The sequence below is a fragment of the Xyrauchen texanus genome, chromosome 46 (genome assembly GCF_025860055.1).
Source record: "Xyrauchen texanus isolate HMW12.3.18 chromosome 46, RBS_HiC_50CHRs, whole genome shotgun sequence".
Taxonomy (NCBI): Eukaryota; Metazoa; Chordata; class Actinopteri; order Cypriniformes; family Catostomidae; genus Xyrauchen; species Xyrauchen texanus.
Genome location: NC_068321.1, coordinates 26,446,893 through 26,472,936, shown reverse-complemented (window position 1 = coordinate 26,472,936; position 26,044 = coordinate 26,446,893). Strand labels below are relative to the sequence as shown.

General features: G+C 39.9%; 1 protein-coding gene across 2 annotated transcripts; it reads left to right on the top strand.

Annotated features, from left to right (window-relative positions):
* The first annotated feature begins 4,592 nt into the window (after positions 1–4,592).
* On the top strand, positions 4,593–24,073 carry ppm1h (protein phosphatase, Mg2+/Mn2+ dependent, 1H). 2 transcript variants are annotated; one of them, XM_052119589.1, is made up of 10 exons: positions 4,593–4,928; positions 10,382–10,547; positions 10,958–11,317; positions 11,697–11,809; positions 12,934–13,018; positions 13,113–13,231; positions 13,446–13,509; positions 17,011–17,118; positions 19,785–19,936; positions 20,981–24,073. In XM_052119589.1, the coding sequence occupies exons 1-10, from the start codon at positions 4,693–4,695 to the stop codon at positions 21,135–21,137; spliced, it is 1,560 nt and encodes a 519-aa protein (XP_051975549.1). In that variant the 5' UTR covers positions 4,593–4,692; the 3' UTR covers positions 21,138–24,073. The 2 variants fall into 2 exon arrangements, with proteins under 2 accessions (XP_051975549.1, XP_051975548.1); XM_052119588.1 differs by having other exon boundaries at positions 10,955–11,317.
* Positions 24,074–26,044: the final 1,971 nt, after the last annotated feature.

Below are 26,044 nucleotides of genomic sequence, written 5' to 3'. Positions count from 1 at the left end.
TAATTTAATATGTAAATTAATATGTAATTTAATTAAATTTCATAATAAGCACTTTTCTAACCATCAGAGCAATTTATTAAATATATTGAGTATTAAATATACATTTCTTTTAATTTCATATTAAATATCTTCATTTAAGGGGTTTCTTATATATGCGATTAAATTAGTGTCATATCATGTAATTAGCATCATTAGCAAATGTATCGATTGGCTGCACTAAAAACTTTATAGCAGTAATTCAGTGTGATTATTAAATATATAAAATACAAATATGTTATATATATATTTTTAATTACATACATGATATCATATTTATAATTTTATTATAAATATATTTTAACTCTATATTGAAAATCTTTTGGGTCTCAGCAAATAAACTGCGATTAAATGTGATTCGATAAATGTATTCCCACATCATGTAATTAAATAAAAATAAAAATAATAAATTATATATATATATATTTTTTTTTTATTGCATATTTCTACAATTTTCAATTTGAGCACCCAAAAGTTCTGTCATTATTTTCTCAGCATCATGTTGTTCCAAAACCTGAACACAAAACAAGATCTAGAAGGGAATCTATTGACTTTTAATGTTGTGGGGGGTCGATTCTGCACACCCGGCCCCTAATTAGCCCTCGAGAGGGATAAAGGCCGACTGGAGGCTGCAGTGGGACAGAGAGAGATTTACGGGCAGCTGTCCGTCACCTGTGTGTGTTTGTCTTTTTGGATCAGTTTTATATTAAACTATTATTTACATCGTCAAGCCGGTTCTCGCCTCCTCCTTTCCATGAATCCCTTTACACTGGTGCCGAAAACCCAGGAAGGAGGAGGGATGTGCCATTGTGGAGTTCTCGCCACTACCATCCACCCCAATGGAGCAGCCGTGGCCTTCCGCCGGGGGACGGAGGAGCCCGGCCCCGAGTGCGGAGGAACGGCCGCTGACCGCCGACCGCGAGGGGAAGAGGGGCTCCCAACCATCCGCCTGGAGCGGTCAGGGGTACTGCCAGGGGCAGAGGAGACCCCTACCAGCCGCTGAAACACGGCGGGGCGTTCCGTCCACCAGGGGACGGAGAACTGCCTCTGATCCTCTCGGGGCGGCGCGGCTGTCCTCCATTAGAGGGTGGAGGAGTGGCCGAGGACCAAGCTACTGCGTATCGGAGAACCAGCGAGGACGTTTTTTTTTCTCTCTCTCTCCTCTCTCTCTTCCAGGTAGACGGGATGACCTGCCGGCAGACGGGGCGAAGAAGACACGCCCAGGGAAAGAGGAGGAGGTGTACGCCATGCCGGAAGCTCCCCGGCCTGAGAGAACGAGGGAGGAATGTGACGGGGTGGAGGTTCAAACAGGTTTGAAACAACACGAGAGTGAGATAAGTATGACAGAACTCATTTTAGGTACTATTAAGGAAATGGTACATTTAAAACAAGAAATGTTTGACGGAGTTTTGTTGTGAAATTCAAATGTGTAAATCTCATGAATAGCCTCAAATATTAATCTGAGGCTCTTGCTTCTCACAAACAAAACCGTGGGATGCACGTGGGTTGTCTTCAGATTTTGGAATGTTCCGGATGAGCAATAAATAATATCCTAAATCACAGCATTATATGACATCACCATCAACTGGCTGTTCACATAGTAAAAACCCTTTAATTCTTCCCAGATGGAGTGCAGAAGACCTCGTTGTATCCCATAGACACAGAGACCAGCACCAAATGCACATCCAAACAACTGCACCGTAAAAACATGATTTAAGGTCACAAAATGAATTTCCATCAGTGGGAACCAATCACAGGCCTCGGGTCACACTGCAGAAAGCACTGAGAATCAAAGGAGGACATTTCAACAATATAATTGGATTGGGAATGTCAGGAGGGGGCGGGTGTTTTGGCAACATGCTTGTTGTTGGGAGATGCTTTAATGTGACTCCCATTGTTCTCAATGATGCTGTCACACTGGATGCGATGTCCGCAATATTCGCTATAGTGTAACGTTGAGAATGCAATGTTAGAATGCAAGAACACACTTTTCCCGAGTGAGCCAGAAAGGAATAAAAGATACCAATGACCCAAGCCAAACGCCCCAAACTCCATAAAGTCATTATCGAGGGGGTCACCGATGCATTTGGCTGTGTTGAGTTCAGCATCAGCACTGAACAGCACAACCTGCATTAAGCTTTTGTGTCTTATACCTGCATTAAGATTTTAGTATCCAAAGTTTTCCAATGGCATTTGTAGTAAAACGACAGTAAGCACAAAACAAAAAAAGCAAGAGTTCATCAAGACCAACTTTGAATGATGAATACTGTAAAATCAGGCGGACTGCGATACCTAGTGGCCCCTATGAAATATAACAACGCTTGAAAAATTTTGAAAAATGAAAATAATGAAGTTCTAATGTTTGCTATGAGCAACTGGAATACCAACAGGATAGGCTTGATGCACACTCGTCGCTTGAAGTGACCAAAATGACTGGGATATCCAAAACATCAAGGTGTTTTTACTTAAAGGGACAGTACACCCCAAAATTACAATGACTCACCTTCATGTCATCCCAGATGTGTTTGGCTTTCTCTCCTCAGCAGAACACAAATTACGATTTTAAAAGGATATTTCAGCTCTGTAGGTCCTCACGATGGCCAGAACTTTGAAGCTCCAAAAAGCACACGAAGGCAGCCTAAAAGTACTCCATACTAGTGATGCAGGGCGCTTTCGAAACGCGCATCATGAAGCTTCGAAACATTTACGAATCATCTGTTTCGAACCAATGCTTCAGAGCGTGCATCAAACTGGTCAAGCCATGTGATTTGAGCAATCAAGGCTTCATGACGTCATGAAATCAGACTGATTCAAATAAGAATTACTGGTTTGAACATGTTGAGTGAAAAAAAATCGAAATATTGTGTTGATAATAATTGTAATAACATATATGAAGGTCTACATATTCTCCAAATATTCAGATCTGTTTATTCCAGGATATTGAGGATAAATACAGGGCAGTCAGTAAATAATTTCCCATGTATTATGTCAATGTAGCTGCTTTTGCCTGTGACCAGAAGATGTCCTCAGCGTTTCAAAGAACAATCTGAAAGCTTTGTTTCTGCCACTGGTAATCTATACGACTCAAGTGGTTTAATCCATGTCTTCTGAAGCAATAGGATAAGTGTGGGTTAGAAACACATCAATATTGAAGTCCTTTTTTCTATAAATCTCCACTTTCACTTTCACATACTTCTTCTTACTCACATGCTTCATGCATATCGCCGCCTACTGGGCAGGGAGGCATTAAAGTAATCCACTCAACTCCAATCGATCAATGAATGTCTTCGGAAGCAAACCGATCATTAGAACATTACTAACTTTTAAAGTGAAGCGTGACATAAGCGCGTCAGCGAGTTCACAAGATAATTCGGAAGCGGCGCCTATTTACGATACTTGAACGAACGTCACGCGAAAGTTTGGCTATTTCAAACCACATCATGCCCTGGATGAAAGCGATGATTTAAAGTAAAAATCTCCATTTGTGTTCAGCAGAAGAATGATAGTCGTACACATCTGGGATGGGTGAACTATTCCTTTAAGAAGAATGTGAAAGTGAAAGTGGAGATTTATAGTTAAAAAAGGGACTTAGATATGGATGTTTCACACCCACACCTATCGTGTCACTTCTGAAGACATGGATTAAACCACCAGAGTATTTTGGATTACTTTTATACTGCCTTCATGTGCTTTTTTGAGCTTCAAAGTTCTGGTCACCATTCACTTGCATTGAAGAAACCTACAGAGCAGAAGAAAGATAGTCGTACACATCTGGGATGGCATCAGGGTCATTTTTGGGTGAACTATTCCTTTAAGTCCATTTTTACTATAAATTCTCCTCCCTGGCAGTAGGTGGCGATATGCATGAAGAATGTGACTCGCCAAAAACACAAGAAGAAGAATGTGAAAGTGAAAGTGGAGATTTATAATAAAAAAGGGACTTCACACCCACACCTATCGTATCAATTCTGAAGACATGGATTAAACCACCAGAGTATTTTGGATTACTTTTATGCTGCCTTCGTGTGCTTTTTTGAGCTTCAAAGTTCTGGTCACCATTCACTTGCATTGAAGAAACCAACAGAGCAGAAGAAAGATAGTCGTACACATCTGGGATGGCATGAGGGTGAGTAAATGATGAGAGAATTTACACTTTTGAGTTATATTCTATATATTAATTTATATATTTTCTGTAACAGTGTTTTTGGAGGTTACCCTCTTAAATTAGACAATTGTTTGTGAATTGTATCCTCCAAACTAAAATGTCAAATTCGTAATATGTTTGTGATTGCAGTTGAATAAACAGGTGAACCACATTTGCATGCATTAAGAGACAAATATATAATGAAGGTATATTTTAACATACTAGTGAAACTCTGTTTTTCATACATGTCAGGCTGCGGCAAGTTGTCACACGTGCTTTAATGTTATAAAATGATAACATGAGGGTTCAAGTCACCAAGTGTCCCGCATTGACCCGCAGGAGTCACATGATAGAATGTGTGTCCGTGAACTGATTGAAGGGTGCGTTAGAAACGGACTGTGTTGCGTTTTAACGCTTGCGTTCGGTGCGCGTCTCCGCGCGTTTACAGACACACACACACACGCACACACACACACACACACGCACACACGCACCCCACCACTACCATCATCATGATCACACGCGTGCGATCCGCTGTCTCCAGCATCATCGGCGGCATCATGGCCTCGGATCCCACCAGGGAGCAGAATCACCCGGACCGACCGGATCCGCCGCTCCGGTTCTCGTACAGCAGGCCGGATTTCCTCGCGCTGTCCCCGGATGAGGTCGAGTGCTCGGCGGATCACATCTCGAGACCCATCCTCATCCTCAAGGAGATGAAGCTGCCCTGGAGCACCGGATACGCCGAGTGAGTACCGAAGGGTTCGGTTCGTGAACGCGCACTGATTTGAGATGCGCGTCACAGACGCGTACGCTGCAGATATGTTTACTATAGGTTCCTTATAATAAACACATGCATGTTGTCATGAGAAACAGAGATTATAAATACATCTGTGCGCTTGAATGAAACATCCTTGTTTGCATTTTAACGCAGCGTCAATATTTTGGCGCATAATTTTGTGATTCACGTGACACCGAATCATTTGAAGGATATTTTCGGGTTCAATAAAGTAACAAAAGACACTCAAAACGGAGAATGTATTAGACATTTCTCAGCATTTTACCAGGGGCTGTTAAATTCCTAATATTATGTATTTATTTATTAATTTATTGAGTCGATTCCAGGTTTTCGGAATCGATTCGGAGTCGATTCCAGAATGATTCTATCGATTCTATATTTCTATTGATTCACTCAAAATTATTCATAGTGAGATTGTATCAAGCAGTGCACTATAAAGTATCATTCATTATCACTTTAGTAATTGATAGTGTGAATAACAACAACGTACATAACCAGTGTTGGGTGTAATTAATTAAATTACTTTTAATTGCAAAAAGTAAAGTAAGGGATTACTCAGTTTTTTTAAGTACAGTTACTTCTGATGTAACTGTGTTCAATACTGCATAGACTCTATATAAAACAATAGTGAATTTAAAATCGAAATGTAACATCTAATGTTAAAATGTATGTTTTCCATTTCTAATTTAACGCCGCCCCTTTCCCATCTGGAAAGCGGTTTTGGCCATTTTTATTTAAAAAAATATTTATCCTGTTTTCTCCCCAATTTTGGAATGCCCAATTCCAACTACTTAGTAGGTCCTCGTGGTGGCACGGTTACTCGCCTCAATCCGGGTGGCGGAAGACGAGTCTCAGTTGCCTCCGCGTCTGAGACCGTCAATCCGGGCATCTTATCACGTGACTCGTTGAGCACGTTACCGTGGAACGTAGCGCGTGTGGAGACTCATGCTACTCTCCACAATCCACACGCAACTCACCACACGCCCCATTGAGAGCGAGAAGCACTAATCACCACCACGAGGAGGTTACCCCATGTGACTCTACCCTCCCTAGCAACCGGGCCAATTTGGTTGCTTAGGAGACCCGGCTGGAGTCACTCAGAATGCCCTGGATGCGAACTCACGACTCCAGGTGTGATAGTCAGCGTCAATAAGACATTCAACGGACTGGCGCCTCCACATAAAGCACGTTAATACAGCACCATAGTAGTTTTTTATGTGCACTTAAATATACCGTGCTATAAAAAGCTGCCCTGTATCTAGCTTAAAAATAAAACAAAAACTAGCATGTACATTTAAATAGACAGTTCACCCCAAAATACCTCCACCTGTATGACTTTCTCAGATGTATGGCAGATGGACACCGACACAAACTCTTAAAGGAAACGTGGTGTGCATGTGTTTCTAATGACAGCAGACAATATAACAACTGAACAATTATTTGAACTGTGCATTGTGGATAATCGCCATAAAAAGAAATGTTCCGATGTTTAGCACAAAGTATGGAAGCCCTGAACCGCAGGGTGAAAAAAATAAAAAATAAAAATGGTGAACAAAAAAAAAAATGCGTCTTAGTTCCTTCCTGAGCCAAAATCTTAAAAAAATGTTTCTCTTCCAAAAAAGAAAGGGAATGCAGTACCAACATTGGCCATCAGGTGCCACTATCAGTAAACATGTGATCTTATGCTTGTTTTAATGCTTTCTCTGTTGCTATATGTCATGTGCCCCCTAATATAATGGCAGGGGAAACACTGCACTGGAGTCGTATGGGTTACTTATATGCTGCCTTTATGTGCTTTTTTGAGCTTCAAAGTTCCTTACTTCCAAACGTACCAACTTGTGCAGCATGATGCAATTTTTAAATCAAAATTTAAACCTTGAAGCCCAAAAAATGTATTTGCCAGGAAATATGGATACCGGACATTGTTTTCATTTTGTTCTAATGCCCAATCTGGATTCAAACCAGACAATAAATAGCAGCGGCGATCGATATGGCAGCGAGATTTCTCCATTAGCTGATCAATACACCAGTTGAACTAAATGTTTAATAGCCACTAACACATCCATAAGAACTCTTCTACGTGTAATACACGCCACTGCCTACAACACTGGATTCCATATAACTCTATAAATCACATGATGTGAACTTTATTTCTAATGACTTTAACACTTTTATACCATAAAGCAAAACCAACACAAGTTCCAATGGTGCAATGAAACACGCCCTAAATCTAAAGCTTTAAAGGGATGTAGTTCACCCCAAAAATGACAAATCTACCATCATTACATTTACTTAGATTTGAGAGCTACGCTAGAGAGGAAGATTTTCAGTGAATAAATGTTACAATTTTGGAATATGGTGCATGGGTCATATTGGTGTAAATCACAATTCACTTACGTCGCACTGGGGTTGAGAAAATAATTATGGCATTTTTATTTTGGGATGAACCCCTTCCTGGTTCTGCAGAACTGAGATTTGCGTGATGAGAGCTATAGGATGCTCCCTTGCTCCCTATTTAGTGAATGACTTAACTGCATAGAGAGATATAGGATGCTCCCTTGCTCCCTATTTAGTGAACGCACTTAACTGCATAGAGAGCTATAGGATGCTCCCTTGCTCCCTATTTAGTGAATGCACTTAACTGCACAGAGAGATATAGGATGCTCCCTTGCTCCCTATTTAGTGAATGCACTTAACTGCACAGAGAGATATAGGATGCTCCCTTGCTCCCTATTAAGTGAATGCACTTAACTGCACAGAGAGCTATAGGATGCTCCCTTGCTCCCTATTTAGTGAATGCACTAAACTGCATAGAGACCTATAGGATGCTCCTTTGCTCCCTATTTAGTGAATGCACTTAACTGCATAGAGAGTTATAGGATGCTCCCTTGCTCCCTATTTAGTGAATGACTTAACTGCACAGAGAGATATCGGATGCTCCCTTGCTCCCTATTTAGTGAATGCACTAAACTGCATAGAGAGATATAGGATGCTCCCTTGCTCCCTATTTAGTGAACGCACTTAACTGCATAGAGAGATATAGGATGCTCCCTTGCTTCCTATTTAGTGAATGACTTAACTGCGTAGAGAGCTATAGAATGCTCCCTTGCTCCCTATTTAGTGAATGCACTTAACTGCATAGAGAGATATAGGATACTCCCTTGCTCCCTATTTAGTGAATGCACTAAACTGCATAGAGAGCTATAGGATGCTCCCTTGCTCCCTATTTAGTGAATGCACTAAACTGCATAGAGAGCTATAGGATGCTCCCTTGCTCCCTATTTAGTGAATGCACTTAACTGCGTAGAGAGCTATAGGATGCTCCCTTGCTCCCTATTTAGTGAATGACTTAACTGCATAGAGAGCTATAGGATGCTCCCTTGCTCCCTATTTAGTGAATGCACTAAACTGCATAGAGAGCTATAGGATGCTCCCTTGCTCCCTATTTAGTGAATGCACTTAACTGCATAGAGAGCTATAGGATGCTCCCTTGCTCCCTATTTAGTGAATGCACTTAACTGCATAGAGAGCTATAGGATGCTCCCTTGCTCCCTATTTAGTGAACGCACTAAACTGCACAGAGAGCTATAGCATGCTCCCTTGCTCCCTATTTAGTGAATGCACTTAACTGCGTAGAGAGCTATAGAATGCTCCCTATTTAGTGAATGCACTTAACTGCGTAGAGAGATATAGGATACTCCCTTGCTCCCTATTTAGTGAATGACTTAACTACGTAGAGAGATATAGGATGCTCCCTTGCTCCCTATTTAGTGAATGCACTAAACTGCATAGAGAGCTATAGGATGCTCCCTTGCTCCCTATTTAGTGAATGCACTTAACTGCATAGAGAGCTATAGGATGCTCCCTTGCTCCCTATTTAGTGAATGCACTTAACTGCATAGAGAGCTATAGGATGCTCCCTTGCTCCCTATTTAGTGAATGCACTTAACTGCATAGAGAGCTATAGGATGCTCCCTTGCTCCTTATTTAGTGAATGCACTTAACTGCATAGAGAGCTATAGGATGCTCCCTTGCTCCTTATTTAGTGAATGCACTTAACTGCATAGAGAGCTATAGGATGCTCCCTTGCTCCCTATTTAGTGAATGCACTTAACTGCATAGAGAGCTATAGGATGCTCCCTTGCTCCCTATTTAGTGAATGCACTTAACTGCATAGAGAGCTATAGGATGCTCCCTTGCTCCCTATTTAGTGAACGCACTAAACTGCACAGAGAGCTATAGCATGCTCCCTTGCTCCCTATTTAGTGAATGACTTAACCTCCAGTGTGCTGTCCGTCTGAACTGGTCTCAGAACAGTTTGAAATGCATCTTATTTTCATCCTAACTCCATATAAAGCCTGTGAAAGACACATTTTACAGTTTTTAGATGCATCCATTAATTCTCAATGTGATAATACACAGTGAATATTTGAAGTAAAATGAGCCTGTAGTCCACATACGTGGTCATTGTGTTTAACAGCGTGCCGATTCGTGATAAATCACTCAAATTTTATAAATGGCGCATCGGATGAAACTAGAGACTCTAATCTTTTGACTCAAAGAGGTTACAATGTAAAAACTTAATTTGGTTTCTTACCAGATGTAGTTTTGTTGGCGTTTCTCCCAAAGACAAACTCCGCTGTGGTCAGCGCCATGTTGTTCGGTCACATGACTTTAACCCTTTACTAACAGCACAGAGTCTCCTGAACTGAGATCAGTCGGTTTAAATTAAATTAAATTATGCGATGCATATAGCGACGCCAAATCGTAATGTCCACGCATGTTAACGAGGGGTCTCAGGAGGTTTAATTCGAGTATACTCTGTTCCTCACAAACAACCATTTCTAATCAATGCTGCTATATTCCAATTCTTCTACACTCAAAAGTATAATATCAAGATTTACGCATTTCAATTGAATAACAAATTTCCCTTTCGGTACATCACCAAACCATCTCCATTTGTGTTCCACTGAAGAAAGAAAGTCATATGGGTTTGGAATGACATGAGGGTGAGTAAATGATGACACAATGTTCATTGTTGGGCGAACTATCCCTTTAAAACATTAAAGCAAACATTTCCAGCAACCCTGTTGACTGTCAAGTGAGGACAATATGCTGTTCAACACTTCATCCTCATTAATTTATGAGGATGAGAAACTGGCTGCCTTGGGAACCCGTGATGGAGGCAATTATCTGGGATCATCCTGCTTCTTCTGCTCTTTAGACTCACGCTATGACTCATCCTGCTGGTTATGGATCGTCGAGAAGCATTTAAGAACTCAAATTGCCTTGAAGCTTCTAAGATTTCTCAGGAAACTTTGTATTATGTATCCAGACCTTTGTATGTTGGCAGAAGGTCTGGACTGCATTGCAGCTTATTATCTTCTGTGTCCTTTCCACAGAGTGATCAATGCCGGTAAAAGTGCCCTAAATGAGGACCAGGCGTGCTGTGAGGTGGTGGAGCTCAGGAAGAGACCCGCAGACCCGTCTAGCCCCAATTACACTCCCACCAGCAGGAGGCGCTCCTCACTGCCCAACGGAGATATTCTGGAAACCATCGAGAGCACCGTGTGTTCCCTTCATTTTCTGCTACTTTTTGTCTTTTTCCACTTGCTCATTTAAATGTGTGTAGTACCATTCCAGAAGAGAAAAACACATTTGAATTCTGTATTTTAATGCATTTCAGTTTGAATAATGTTGGCTTGGAGTTGATTTGATTATTGGCTCTTTAAAAGTGGGCTGTGATATTATTGGTTCATATTTTTTGGCTCATTTCAGATGCTCCATATCAGAAAAAAAGTTGTTTGACACATGAAATATAAAAACAAATATTTTTATTTTTTATTAAAAAGGAATATAAAATATTTAATAAAAGGAAGGACAATTTAAATGGTCTGGATCATTCTTTGTAAAGCACTTTAAAATGATCATTGAGACATTTGCATGTTGACATTAATGTCCATGTGTGTCTTGAGGAGGTAAAGGAGCTGGACTTCCACTACTGGGGCCTGTTTGACGGTCACGGCGGTTCCGGCGCCGCCATCTTTGCGTCCAAGTTTCTCCACCTCCATATCGAGGAGCAGCTCCAGGAAGTGTTGGAGATCCTCCAGAAACCGTCCAAGCAGCCGCCCACTTGTCTGGGGGAGGAGAACATCGTGCACCACCTCCACCCGTCTGCCGGCTGCTCCCAGCGAGGGCTGTCCCGGGCCGCGTCTCTCCGCGGCGCTGTAGGGGCCCCGGGGTCGCCCAATACCTCAGCCCCTCGATTCTTCATGGAGAAGAAAATCAAACAGGAGAGTTTGGTGGTGGGAGCCATTGAGAACTCCTTCAAGGAAATGGTGAGTCTTACAGGTGGAAGTTTAAAGAGTTTAAAGGTGATTTTCGGAGTTTGAATCCTCTCTTCTATCCTAGTCCACAAAGTCAAAGTAATAAAATCATACAGGTTTGGAACAATATAAGAGAGTAAATGATATCAGTGTTTGTTTTGGGTGAACAACTTTAATGTTTTCATCAGGGTGGAAGCGTGTCCTGTAATTCACTCTTAAGGCCACTAGATGGCAGGCAAACATCTTAAATGGGGGATTACAGTCATTTAAAGCACATTTGCATTGTGTTTGTTTACCAGAGTTTATGAATAGCCTCATTTGCTCTCATGGTTTTTATAAAGTGCCTTAATTTAAGTGAATGTCAGTGTTCTGTTTGTTTGTGTAACTTCAGGATGCTTATATAGCCAGAGAGAGATTGGTGTATTGTATCTCAGGTGGATGTACAGCTCTTGTGGTGATGTATTTACTGGGTAAACTGTACGTGGCCAACGCTGGTGACAGCAGGTGAGAACCTTCAACTGACATTACACCCATCCACAACCAGTGTACTCCGATTCCTGAACAAATGACTCTTTTGAATCTACAGCAGGAAACATGCAGTGCGACCAGTGCAGTCTGATTCTTGAACAAATGACTCTTGTGAGTCGATTCTTTTGAATCTGCATTGCTAAACATACAGCGTGACCAGTGTAGTCCGATTCTTGAACAAATGACTCTTGTGAGTCGGTTCTTTTGAATCTACAGTGTGAATCATGCAGCATGACCAGTGCAGTCCGATTCTTGAACAAATGACTCTTATGAGTCGATTCTTTTGAATCTACAGTGTGAATCATACAGCGTGACCAGTGTAGTCCGATTCTTGAACAAATGACTCTTTTGAGTTGGTTCTTTTGAATCAGCATTACTAAACATACAGCGTGACCAGTGTAGTCCGATTCTTGAACAAATGACTCTTTTGAGTCTATTCTTTGAATCTGCAATAAATGACTCTTGTGAGTCAGTTGTTCTGAATCTACAGCAGGAAACATGCGGTGCGACCAGTGCAGTCTGATTCTTGAACAAATGACTATTATGAGTCGATTCATTTGAATCTGCAACAAATGACTGTTGTGAGTCAGTTCTTTTGAATCTGCATTGCTAATCATACAGCGTGACCAGTGTAGTCTGATTCTTGAACAAATGACTCTTTTGAATCGATTCTTTTGAATCTGCATTGCTAAACATACAGCGTGACCAGTGTAGTCCGATTCTTGAACAAATGACTCTTTTGAGTCGATTCTTTTGAATCTACAGTGTGAATCATACAGCGTGACCAGTGTAGTCCGATTCTTGAACAAATGACTCTTATGAGTCGATTCTTTTGAATCTGCATTGCTAAACATACAGCGAGACCAGTGTAGTATGATTCATGAACAAATGACTCTTGTGAATCGATTCTTTTGAATCTGCATGGCTAAACATACAGTGTGACCAGTGCAGTCCGATTCTTGAACAAATGACTCGTATGAGTCGGTTCTTTTGAGTCTGCAGCATGAAACCACCTGAATGATTTTAGTCCATTCTATACTAAACCATATATTGTGAAACATTCATTGCATTGAGAGTCATTTAGGATTTGTTTCTGTCAGGGCCGTCATCATCCGAGCCGGAGAGATCATTCCCATGTCCAGCTCATTCACTCCAGAATCAGAGCGTCAGAGACTTCAGTTCCTGGTGAGAGAAACGAATTCTGAATCAGTTTATCACAACTAACTGAAAATACTGCATAACTTCCCCTAAATTATTTTCTATTTCTTTCCTCTCGCAGGCTCACCTGCAGCCTTCCCTGTTAGGAAATGAATTCACACACTTGGAGTTTCCTAGAAGAGTCACAAAGAAAGAGGTCGGGAAGAGAATGCTGTACCGGGACTTTACTATGAGCGGATGGTGAGTATGTTTATAATTGGTTGCATTGCATGTGATTATTCTATTATAGACTGACTTTTGAGTATTGACAAAGTTTGACCCTCTTTACAGATTATTCTGGTTATAGTTTTTTAATCTAAGTTCACTATTTTTCAGCTCAAACATGCTGCAGAACTGTCTGTCTGCGTTGAGATTTGCATATGAACTGTTTGATGTTTGTTGTTGTTTTGTGCAGGGCCTATAAAACCATTCAGGAGGAAGATCTGAAGTTTCCCCTCATATATGGAGAAGGGAAAAGGGTAAGACAGCGTTCGGACACGCTCAAGATTGGGCTGTATTAAAGTACAAACCATAGAGTGGAAATTAAATCTGTTGATTGTTGACAACACGAAATAAACATTTTCATAAATATTGTTTTTATTGTGTATGATTCGTCAGTGCACACTATTGTAGGCATGAAAATGTAACGTTGTCTCTGAAACAACTTTTCTTTCCTGATGACATCACCAAGGCCTAAGGGGTGGAGCTAAAAAATATTAACCGATGATGTCATAGCCCACTCCTCACAATCCAATTGAAACTTGATTGTTAATATCAAGTCCCGCCTCTAAAAATGTAGTTTCACTTGGAAATGGGGCATCTGACGGGCATTTAAAAAAAAAAATTTTTGGTTTAATGAAAAGCTGAATTAAAAAAAAAATAATTAAAGGTTGCTATAAGTTATTATTTTTAATTATTATTTCTTAAAAAAAAAAAAAAAGAAAGAAGCAGTGAAACAATCTTGTTTGTCTAAATTGAAAAGCAATTGTCCACCAAATCGAAGTCAGGTGGTCTAACAAATTTAAAAACTTTTTTTTTTTTTTAAAAAGACACATTTTGTTCAGGTCAGATGGAGGAACCATTAGAAAACTTCTAGATATTTGTACCTCAAAAATTCATGATATTTGTACAAAGTATCAATACCTTGAAAATGCGTCGTTTCATGTGTATAAAGGGACAGTTCGCCCAAAAAGGAAAATTCGGTCATTATTTCCAGTCTACGTTTGGGTGAACTGTCCCTTTAAGAAAATATTACAATGTCAAAACAAAGTGCTTTGGAGTTGGAGCTTCATTAGAAAAGGTTAGAAACAAACATAGATCAAGTTTAGTCGGGTCATGTCAGAGCTCAATGGCTCGTTAATTAGTGCTGTTTTATTTAACACCTGTGTCCACACAACTCTGGAGGTGTTAATGAGTGTTGGTCGTTTAACTCTGATCTGAAATCAGTTTGCTGTGCCGTCCTTTAATTGGTAAATCCAGGGAACGAATCCAATCAGCTCTTCACGAGACGTCTGTTGAGTGTGACGCCTCGTCTCTGGTTTGAAAACGTTCAGATGAACTTGCTGTTTTTGGCCCGCTAAAGTCTTCAGTTATTATAGATTTACATTTGAACTTTTATAGTTAATTTTTAAACAACGTATTTGTTTCCAGTTTTATATCTATTTTATTTTCAATTTGTCCTTTCAATTGTTTCAATTTTTGTCAGTTTTATCTTTATGACTTAATTATATCACGTAATTACGACTTTAATTCTCACGATTGCGAGTTTGTCACGTAATTACGACTTTAATTCTCACGATTGCGAGTTTATATCACGTAATTATGACTTTAATTCTCACGATTGCGAGGTTATATCACGTAATTACGACTTTAATTCTCACGATTGCGAGGTTATGTCACGTAAATTACGACTTTAATTCTCACGATTGCGAGTTTATATCACGTAATTACGACTTTAATTCTCACGATTGCGAGTTTATATCACGTAATTATGACTTTAATTCTCACGATTGCGAGTTTATATCACGTAATTATGACTTTAATTCTCACGATTGCGAGTTTGTCACGTAATTACGACTTTAATTCTCACGATTGCGAGTTTATGTCACGTAATTACGACTTTAATTCTCACGATTGCAAGGTTATATCACGTAATTACGACTTTATTTCTCACGATTGCGAGGTTATATCATGTAATTACGACTTTAATTTTCAAAATTGCGAGTTTATATCACGTAATTACGACTTTAATTTTCAAAATTGCGAGTTTATATCACGTAATTACGACTTTAATTTTCAAAATTGCGAGTTTATATCACGTAATTACGACTTTAATTTTCAAAATTGCGAGTTTATATCACGTAATTACGACTTTAATTTTCAAAATTGCGAGTTTATATCACGTAATTACGACTTTAATTCTCACGATTGCGAGGTTATATCACGTAATTACGACTTTAATTCTCACGATTGCGAGGTTATATCACGAAATTACGACTTTAATTCTCACGATTGCGAGTTTATATCACGTAATTACGACTTTAATTCTCACGATTGCGAGGTTATATCACGTAATTACGACTTTATTTCTGACGATTGCGAGGTTATGTCACGTAATTACGACTTTAATTCTCACGATTGCGAGGTTATGTCACGTAATTACGACTTTAATTCTCACGATTGCGAGGTTATGTCACGTAATTACGACTTTAATTCTCACGATTGCGAGGTTATGTCACGTAATTACGACTTTAATTCTCACGATTGCGAGGTTATGTCACGTAATTACGACTTTAATTCTCACGATTGCGAGGTTATGTCATGTAATTACGACTTTATTTCTCACGATTGCGAGTTTATGTCACGTAATTACGACTTTAAATCTCACGATTGCGAGGTTATGTCACGTAATTACGACTTTAATTCTCACGATTGCGAGGTTATGTCACGTAATTACGACTTTAAATCTCACGATTGCGAGGTTATGTCACGTAATTACGACTTTAATTCTCACGATTGCGAGGTTATGTCACGTAATTACGACTTTAATTCTCACGATTGCGAGGTTATGTCACGTAATTACGACTTTATTTCTCACGATTGCGAGTTTATGTCACGTAATTACGACTTTAATTCTCACGATTGCGAGTTAATGTCACGTAATTGCGACTCTCTCACATCTTTAGGTTTATATTACTTAATTGTGACTTTATATCTCACATTTGCAAGCTGATATCATGTAATTGAAAATGTATTAGTTCCATTTAGTTACATTTGGTCATCTCATGTTCATCACGTGTTATCGATAATTAATGGTATTTTCACGTTTAATGTTTGTAAATTGTTTCAAATAATTGATCGTGCACTGTGAATCAAAAACTGAAATTCTTTTATAGTCATTTTTATTGTTTTAATGTAGTCATTAAAAAAAAAAATTCATTGTAAAACTTTAATTTAATTACAAATACAATTTCAAATAGTTTCGTTTGTTATTCCAATGTTTATGTTGGTTTGATTTTTATTTAGTTTTGCGTTCATTAGCTGTGTTAGCACTGTTCGGCAGGGCTCATTCCACACACACAAGAGCAAATATGAAAAACGCCTCTGCGGCGAGTTAAGAGGGCTGTTGACACGAGGGAGTTTCAGACAGCAGGCGGTCGAGGTCTTGTGTATTATTAACAAGCAACGGCTGTTCTGACCAGTAACACTGAACACTATTATTTTGAGGAAGATCAAACTGTTCACGACTCGCTTTTATATGCCTGAATTCACAGTGTAGGAAGAGGAATCCTGTATATGACTCATGTAGAATAAATACACATTCCTCGTATTGTGAATGATCCATTAGTGCATGTTATTCCAATTAAATAAATTAAACATTTAGTTTGTAATCTTGCATTCAAAAAAACCACATTGATTCTGACATTTGTGTTGTCTGACGTTTGTGCAATGATGTTAAATTGTCTGTTTGTGTCATGCAGGCGCGTGTGCTGGCAACCATCGGTATTACGCGTGGACTCGGCGATCACGACCTGAAGGTTCACGACTCTGAGATCTCCATCAAACCGTTCCTCTCCTGTTCTCCAGAGGTCAAACATCAGCAATTCATTTGCACACAAACAGCCCATTAATGTTATCATTAGAGTTTATATATTGAAAGTATTTGTTATATCAATATAGATTGATTTCACCTACAAAAAAAGTGCCATGATACTTTTTTGGACATGTTACCATGGTAATAACACATGTAATGGACCTGTTGCCATGGTAATCCCATGTTTTTTATAATGTTAAAACCATGTTTTTGGACATGTTAACATGGTAATAACACTTGTAATGGACATGCTGCCATGGCAATATCATGTTTAGTAATACCATGTTTGTGGACATGTTACCATGGTTATAACAGATTTTTTTACCATGGTAATACCACATTAATACCATGTGTTTAAACATGTTAACATGGTAATACCATGTTGTTTAGGGCATGTACCATGTTAGTACCAAATGTAATGGACATGTCACCATGGTAATGCCATGTTTTTTACTATGGTAATACCATGTTTTGGACATGTTACCATGGTTACAACATATTTTTTAACATGGTATTATCATATTTTCTTCCATGGTAATACCACATTTTATAACCATGGTAATGCCATGTTTTTGTATGATGGTAATACTATGTTACATGGTTATAACATGTTTTTAATATATGTTATCATGGTTATACCAATATATTTGGACATGTAACAATGGAAATATCACCATGTAATGGACCTGTTGCCATGGTAATTCCATGTTGTTTACTATGGTAAAACCATGTTTTTGGATATGTTACTATAGTTATACCATGTTTTTGGAAATTTTACCATGGTAATACCACGTTTTTTGTACTACATTAATAGCGTGTCTTTGAACATGTTATGATGGCGTTACCATGGTAATAACACTTGTAATGGACATGCTGCCATGTTAGTGCCATATTTTTTTTATATAGTAATACCCTGTTTTTGGAGATGTTACTATTTTGACACGTTACCATGGTATTAGCATGTTTTTTTTTTAGGACATGTTACCATGGTAATATCACATGTAATGGACCTGTTGCCATGTTAATGCCATATTTTCTTTTTTATATAGTAATACCATGTTTTTGGACATGTTACTATGGTAATAACATGTTTTTTAGGACATGTTACCATGGTAATATCACATGTAATGGACCTGTTGCCATGTTAATGCCATATTTTCTTTTTTATATAGTAATACCATGTTTTTGGACATGTTACTATGGTAATAACATGTTTTTTAGGACATGTTACCATGGTAATACCACATGTAATGGACCTGTTGCCATGTTAATGCCATATTTGTTTTATATAGTAATACCATGTTTTTGGACATGTTACTATGGTAATACTATGTTTTTGACACGTTACCATGGTAATAGCATGTTTCTTAGGACATGTTACCATGGTAATACCACATGTAATGGACCTGTTGCCATGTTAATGCCATATTATAATTTTTTATATAGTAACACCATGTTTTTGGACATGTTACTATGGTAATACTATGTTTTCGACAGGTTACCATGGTAATACCATGTTTTACACCATGATATTACCATGTTTTGGACATTAACATGGTAATATCATATTTTTTTTGCCATAGTAATTCCTCATTTTATGGACATGTTATCTTATATACTCAATATTTGTTTTATTTGAAAAACCTTGGAGTATCATGTAAATACCGTGGTAAATTATTAAAATGGTAATCATTCAGTCACTTACAAAATAATAGCCTCACCGTTCCAAAACATGTCCAAAAGACTGTGGCACTACCATAGTATTTTTGTACTTTAAGGGAACTTCGTAAGGTACACAATAGAATATAGCAAAGAATTGGGCTGTTACCATCTGATACATCACCGTACCGCGGTATCACTACAGTACTTTTTGTAAAGTTTTCTGGGTCCGAAATCAGGTCAGTTCCACCGAATGAACTACAGAACAATCTATAAGTTCTATAACGTCCTGCATAATGGTACAACTTTAACTTTTATAAAAACCTCAACATTCATTATATTTTGTCTTCCTGCACTTGTTTACAGTTCGTCTCACCCTCTCGCTGCCTCTCAGACAGTTTTATCCCTCAGAATAAAGTTCTTAAAGCTGTACAGATTCCTCCAGTGACACAATCTGCTCTCTACCTCTCGGCTGCAGGCTTGAATCTTCTGAAGCGCGCTTGATCTTTAATTCACATATCATGTAGAGTTCAGCCACGGTTCAGCTCAGTTTTCTTTTTTGTGTGGCTTTCGCTCCTCTTTGATGTTTCTTCTTAGTCCTCCTCGATGCACTTTTCCCCCATCATGCACTTGTGTAATGTGTAGAAGTATGTAAAGTATGCATGCGGTCTGGAATCTGTGGCAAGGTCGGGCCGTTCATTTCCTGCTGGTTGTGCAGACACCAGTGACCTGTTCACTAAGGGGGACCAGACCTTTGCATTAAATTAACTCATGCTTAATTATTTGATTGTATACAATGAATAGTTCCGGATTTGATGAGCCATATTTGAATGCCGAAATATTCACACCTCTCTGTGGATCCCCAGTCACCATTCACTGTCATTGTGTCTTTTTACCATACAGTTAAAGTGAATAGTGACTGAGGCTTTTATTCTTTACCAATTAAGTTCCACAAAGTAATATGTATCCCATGATGAACTACTGTATGTTATCATCCAACAGGTGAAGATTTACGACCTCTCTCAGTACGAACACGGAGCTGATGATGTCATGATTCTGGCTACAGATGGACTGTGGGATGTGCTGTCCAATCAGGAAGTGGCAGAGGCAGTCTCTGGTTTCCTTGGAAACTGTGACCCTGATGACCAACACAGGCAAGATGTTGAGCATTGACAACACTGCATCGATGATGGGTCAATATAATCAAGAGTTTGAAATGATGATAGCCAAAATAATAATGCCATGAATTTATATTTACTGAGTAATACATTATTTTGTAAAGGGGGGTCAAATTACAATTTTCGCCTATGATTTTGGAGCAAAACTACAGGTCAAAAAAATAACCTTAGGAAGGTGTCAGCATCATTATTTTATTTGTACACAGAGATAAGGAGGTCTATTATTAAATTAAGTTGATTTCAGCACCTCTTGTTGTATTATATGCCAATGGTGTGAGTCCAAATATGGGAAAAAGCCATTTTTGGTGTCGTTTTTCCAAAGTTTGAGTGCCTATAACTTCAGAAGTTTTAAAGATATCTGAATATCCTTTTAGAATCTGGTTCAGAACAAACGTTTGTTTTTATATCTCCATTTTTAAAGCCCTATATGGGTAAATCCCAGAGATATGGGGCTCTCAATGTGGCTCCAGGCATCAATTGTTAAGTGTTAGCCATTTTTAATGGTCGAAAACCAAAAGTGCATGGTAAAATGCTAGTTTTTCTTGTCCAACAAAACAAAGGGGTGAAGTTCAAATAATCTTAAAATTAGCTCTGGAATGCATCATTAGGGGTCCAAACACCTAAGATGCTGAAATTCGACTTATTGTTATATATTTTTCTTTTCTGCCTTAAAAATGTTTGGGCATCAGAGACCGTAAATTGTAGAGATCCCAAACTTGGTGCGATGGTCCCAAATTCTCCCCACTACTGAGGTGCACACACACACCCATCTGACATTAGGCGGCGCTACAATTAGCACAGTTACATTTTCGCTAATATAGCATAAGAGTTGTATGGACTACTTTTTGTCAAACAGAATAGCGAAAATTCATCCATGTTTTGAGTAGATGACAGATTTTGCCGTTTTCAGTGAACTATCCCTTTAACCTCAGGTTGCCTCTGGTCGCTTTAGACAAAATACTGGACCAAATGACTAATTAACACATTTTCTGCAATGAAAAAAACCTCTGGCATTTTCAGGTACACTATGGCGGCCCAAGACCTGGTCATGAAGGCCAGAGGAGTCCTGAGAGATCGAGGCTGGAGAATCGCTGGAGACAAGCTCAGCTCCGGAGACGACGTTTCAGTCTTCATAATTCCTCTAATGCACGGCAGTAAGCAACCCCAACCAAGCTGACCAATCAGGAGGAGGGATGCCAAACGAACACGGCCAAATTAGTTTAGTACCCAATTCTTAGATGGTCCTACTGTGGCCTGCTGGATTTGAAGGACGCCGCTGTGTGTTTGATCTCATCTAGAGTACATTTCGGACTGCTTGCTTTCAAGACTCACTAATAAGTCGAAGACTACTTTGAAGACCCTCGCCAACGTCCCCGACCTCTTTGGACTCATGGATCGTATGCAAGTTATAAGTTTGCACAGTGAATAAATGAAGAGTCATTTGGTTCTTTGAAGTTCTCAGAGCACAGATGAAACCCTCCACAGTTTGTTTATCTGCTGCTCGATGGAACCGATGACGCTGTTTTCCTTTCAGGATATTCATTTATCCTCGGAATGTTTATTTTGCGGTTTTTGGTTTTTCCCTCCAAAATCAAAGCGATTCTGGCTGTAGTTTGTATATCCTGTTTCCTCAAATGATTCTTAATTACTGTATATGGAAAAACATACTTGAGAAATTGCCGAATGCATACCAGGATTATCAAAGTTTTGAAAATGTCACTTTTTTTAAACTTTGTTTTGTAAGTTGATTTTATATTTCAGTTTGTTTTAACGATCGTTGTCAATTTTAATGCATTTTATAGCTAGTTTCGTTCTTTGCGAACCACCATTTTGTTTGGTTCGTTTAATCAATATTTAATATCAATATTTGTTCACTGCTTGTTTACGTCTTTGTAGTTTAGCGACAACTTTGTTTCACGTCTAAGGCCACGCCCACAGTGAAACGTTTACATTAGAACGGTGTTTTTTATAAACGCTCTCCATTACCACAAACTTTTCTGTTTCCTGACGTCATCGTGTTACGGAGAGCATTTTTAAAAATACTTTGTTTTCGGTGGAGCGAAATGGCGTACTCACGTGGATGAGAGTCGTAAACGGAGCGAAATTATTTCGTTTTTAGATAAAAGCATACAAGTGTGGATGTAGCCTTAGGACATCCAGAAACCTTATGCCAAGTTCCACTGTGGATGAGAGGCGCAAACGTAGCAAAATCGCTGCGTTTTCAAACGAAAACGTATCAGGCGGTGTCCAAATATGACCGAAAGAACTAGGTCGCGGGTACAAGCGGCCGAAATGGGGTTCCTCAGAAGGGTGGCGGGCTTCTCCCTTAGCGATGAGGAGCTCAGTCATCCGTGAGGAGCTCGGAGTAGAGCCGCTGCTCCTTTGCATCGAAAGGAGTCAGTTGAGATGGTTTGGGCATCTGGTAAGGATGCCCCCTGGCCGCCTCCCTAGGGAGGTGTTTCAGGCACGTCCAGCTGGGAGGAGGCCTCGGGGAAGACCCAGGATTAGGTGGAGAGATTACATCTCCACACTGGCCTGGGAACGCCTCGGGGTCCCCCAGTCAGAGCTGGTTAATGTGGCTCGGGATAGGGAGATTTGGCGCCCCCTGCTGGAGCAGATTAGTTAATGCACTATGAACTAACAATGCACAATTGTGTTTTTATTAACTAACATTAACAATGATTAATAAATATATTGTTAATTGTTTATTCATGATATCTAATGCATTAATTAATGATAACGAATAGAACCTCATTGTAAAGTGTTTCCAAAAAGTCAATACAAAAAGTGGCTTTAGGATCCAATATATTGATTATTTCCATATGATTGAACATAAGACTCTAATTGGCCGATCATTTCGTCAATCTATCCGAAATACTTTTATTACGAGGCTTGTCTATGGACGTGTCAATGTACACCTGCGTCAGACGGACACTTTTGGAGAACTTCGGTTGCGTCGTGTCATAAATATATTGGAAAGTTTAACGTAGTTTAATACTTTAAAACACATCTTGAGATCCCCGTGTACCGATTTGCCCTCAATCAAGCTGCGTTTAAATGCAAGAACGCGTCCTCGTCTTGTGCGGTCGGTGAGTGCGGTTTGTTCTCTGTAAAAGCTGCATGTTGCCTATACAGCTGGAGTTTCTCTTACTGCCCCCTGGAGAAAACATGTGGTACTACAAGCTTGAATAACAGTCCAGGGACGATTGTGTTCATTTTTTATATATAATTAATAACACAGAATTAATGCATTGCCCTGCTTATAATGCATTATTTATGCATTACTTTTCATTTCGAAAGCGCTCTCCATTATTGCATACAATGTTTTCGTTTGAGAATGCGTTCATTTCAGCACGTTTACGCCTCTCGTCCAGACCAAGAGGCCCTTTAACTCCCAAGCGTTTCAAGAATGCTCCAAAACTGCCCAGTTTGCAACATGATGATGATGACGCTAGAAAACTGACAACGGATTAGTGTGGATGTGGCCTTAAGAGTTTTAGGATAATTTGAGGGTGCTACATTTTTTAACAATAGTAAATGATCTCATTTGTCAGCTGAAGAAGTCACATGCGCCGTGGCAATCTTTTACGCTCCGTTGCGAATTAGCACCTGCCTGCAATCTGTTCTCCTGAGCTCCTGCGTGGAAGTTCGGCGAGGTCTGACTTACATACATCATGTTCACAGTGGCACCTTCCTCTTCGACAGCACAAGCCCGCTGTGATCATTTGGGGAGGCTTTCGTCTTCACACACGTACACGACACACACACACTTCCTCCCAGAGAGAGCGGCCATCTGGTCAGCACAACCTGAGTGTGACCAAAACAAGACTAATTTGGCCACAAATTCAGCTGTGTGTGTTGTGGGCTCTTACACACTTTAGCGCAGTCATTTGTGTGGGTGGACAGCACTGCAAGGGCATCACATGCTTACTAAAGGAAGTGCACAAACATGGACTGAGAAGAAGATCCATATACTGCTTGTGTAGCTCAGTTAATGTTTGTTGAAATGCCCCATGAATTTTAAGGATTAACGATGTTTCTTGGTCTAAATAAACCTTGTTTCTCAACAGATATACAGTAGATATGTATTTAATTTACAGAGCATTTATACGTATTTATATTACACACTATTAAAACTAGACAATTGAAATAAAGTGATAAACAGTAGCAATTAACTAAATATTTCTTGTACTATATTAATGACAAATGTCTTTGCAAGCACTCTGAACTGCACTAATTGAAACATAAAGGATGAATTTCCAACAGATTTTAAATACTGACATTTTAGAGGCAAATTTGCAAAGTGAGATAAAATGGACCAAATATCACCTGTTGAATAATAATTTTTTTAAAGACAACTTTAAAAACGTTATTTTTTGGAACTGAATTTTGGACGGTGAATTTTTGGGTAATTCCTGGGTAGCTCGGCGAGTAAAGACGATGGCTACCTCCCCTGGAGTTCGCTAGTTCTAATCCCAGGGCGTGTTGAGTGACTCCAGCCAGGTCTCTCGCGCCCCACCGAGAGCATGAACCACATTACAGCGACCACGAGGAGGTTACCCCGTGTGACTCTACCCTCCCTAGCAACTGGGCCAATAACCCCATGTCACTCTACTCTCCTTAGCAACTGGGCCAATAACCCCATGTCACTCTACCCTCCCTAGCAACCAGGCCAATAACCCCATGTCACTCTATCCTCCCTAGCAACCAGGCTATAACCCCATGTCACTCTACCCTCCTTAGCAACCGGGCCAATTACCCCATGTGACTCTATCCTCCCTAGCAACCAGGCCAATAACCCCATGTCACTCTACCCTCCCTAGCAACCAGGCCAATAACCCCATGTCACTCTACCCTCCCTAGCAACCGGGCCAATAACCCCATGTCACTCTACCCTCCCTAGCAACCGGACCAATAACCCCATGTCACTCTACCCTCCCTAGCAAGCAGGTCAATAACCCCATGTGACTCTACCCTCCCTAGCAACCGGGCCAATTACCCCATGTGACTCTACCCTCCCTAGCAACCAGGCCAATAACCCCATGCCACTCTACCCTCCCTAGCAACCAGGCCAATTACCCCATGTGACTCTACCCTCCCTAGCAACCGGGCCAATAACCCCATGTCACTCTACCCTCCTTAGCAACTGGGCCAATTACCCCATGTGACTCTACCCTCCCTAGCAACCGGGCCAATAACCCCATGTCACTCTACCCTCCTTAGCAACCGGGTCAATTACCCCATGTGACTCTACCCTCCCTAGCAACTAAATTGGCCCGGTTGCTAGGGAGGGTATAGTGACATGGGGTAACCTCCTTGTGGCCGCTATAATGTGGTTCTCGCTCTCGGTGGGGTGTGTGGTGAGTTGAGCGTGAAGCCTCCACACGCACTAGGTCTCCGCGGTAACGCACTCAACAAGTCACGTGATAAGATGCGCGGATTGACGGTCTCAGATGCGGAGGCAACTGAGATTCGTCCTACGCCACCACGAGGACTCCGAGTGCATTGGGAATTGGCCGTTCCAAATTCGGGAGAAAATTCTCATTTACACGCCCTCATGCCATCCCGGATGTATGACTTTGTTTCTTCTGCAGAACACAAATGAAGATTTAAGAAGGATATTTCAGCTCTGTAAATAAATAACTCGTAACTTTTTTGTATGAAATATATTCATACAATGCAAGTGAATGGTGGCCAGAACTTTGAAGCGCCAAAAAGCACATAAAGGCAGCATAAAAGTAGCCCATAAGTCTTCAGAAGTGATATGATAGGCGTGGGTGAGAAACAGATCAATATTTAAGTCCACTTCTCCACTTTCACTTTCTTCCTCTTTTGTTTTTGCCAATTTGCAATCTTCGTGCATGTCGCCACCAATTGGACGCATGGAATTTATAGTAAAATGGACTTAAATATTGATCTGTTTCTAACCCACATTTATCATATTGCTTCTGAAGACATGGATTAAACTGCTGGAGTCGAATGGATTACTTTAATGCTACTTTTTAATGATTTTTTGTGCTTAAAAGTTCTGACCACCATTCAATTGCATGATATGGACCTACAGAGCTTAAATATTCTACAGCG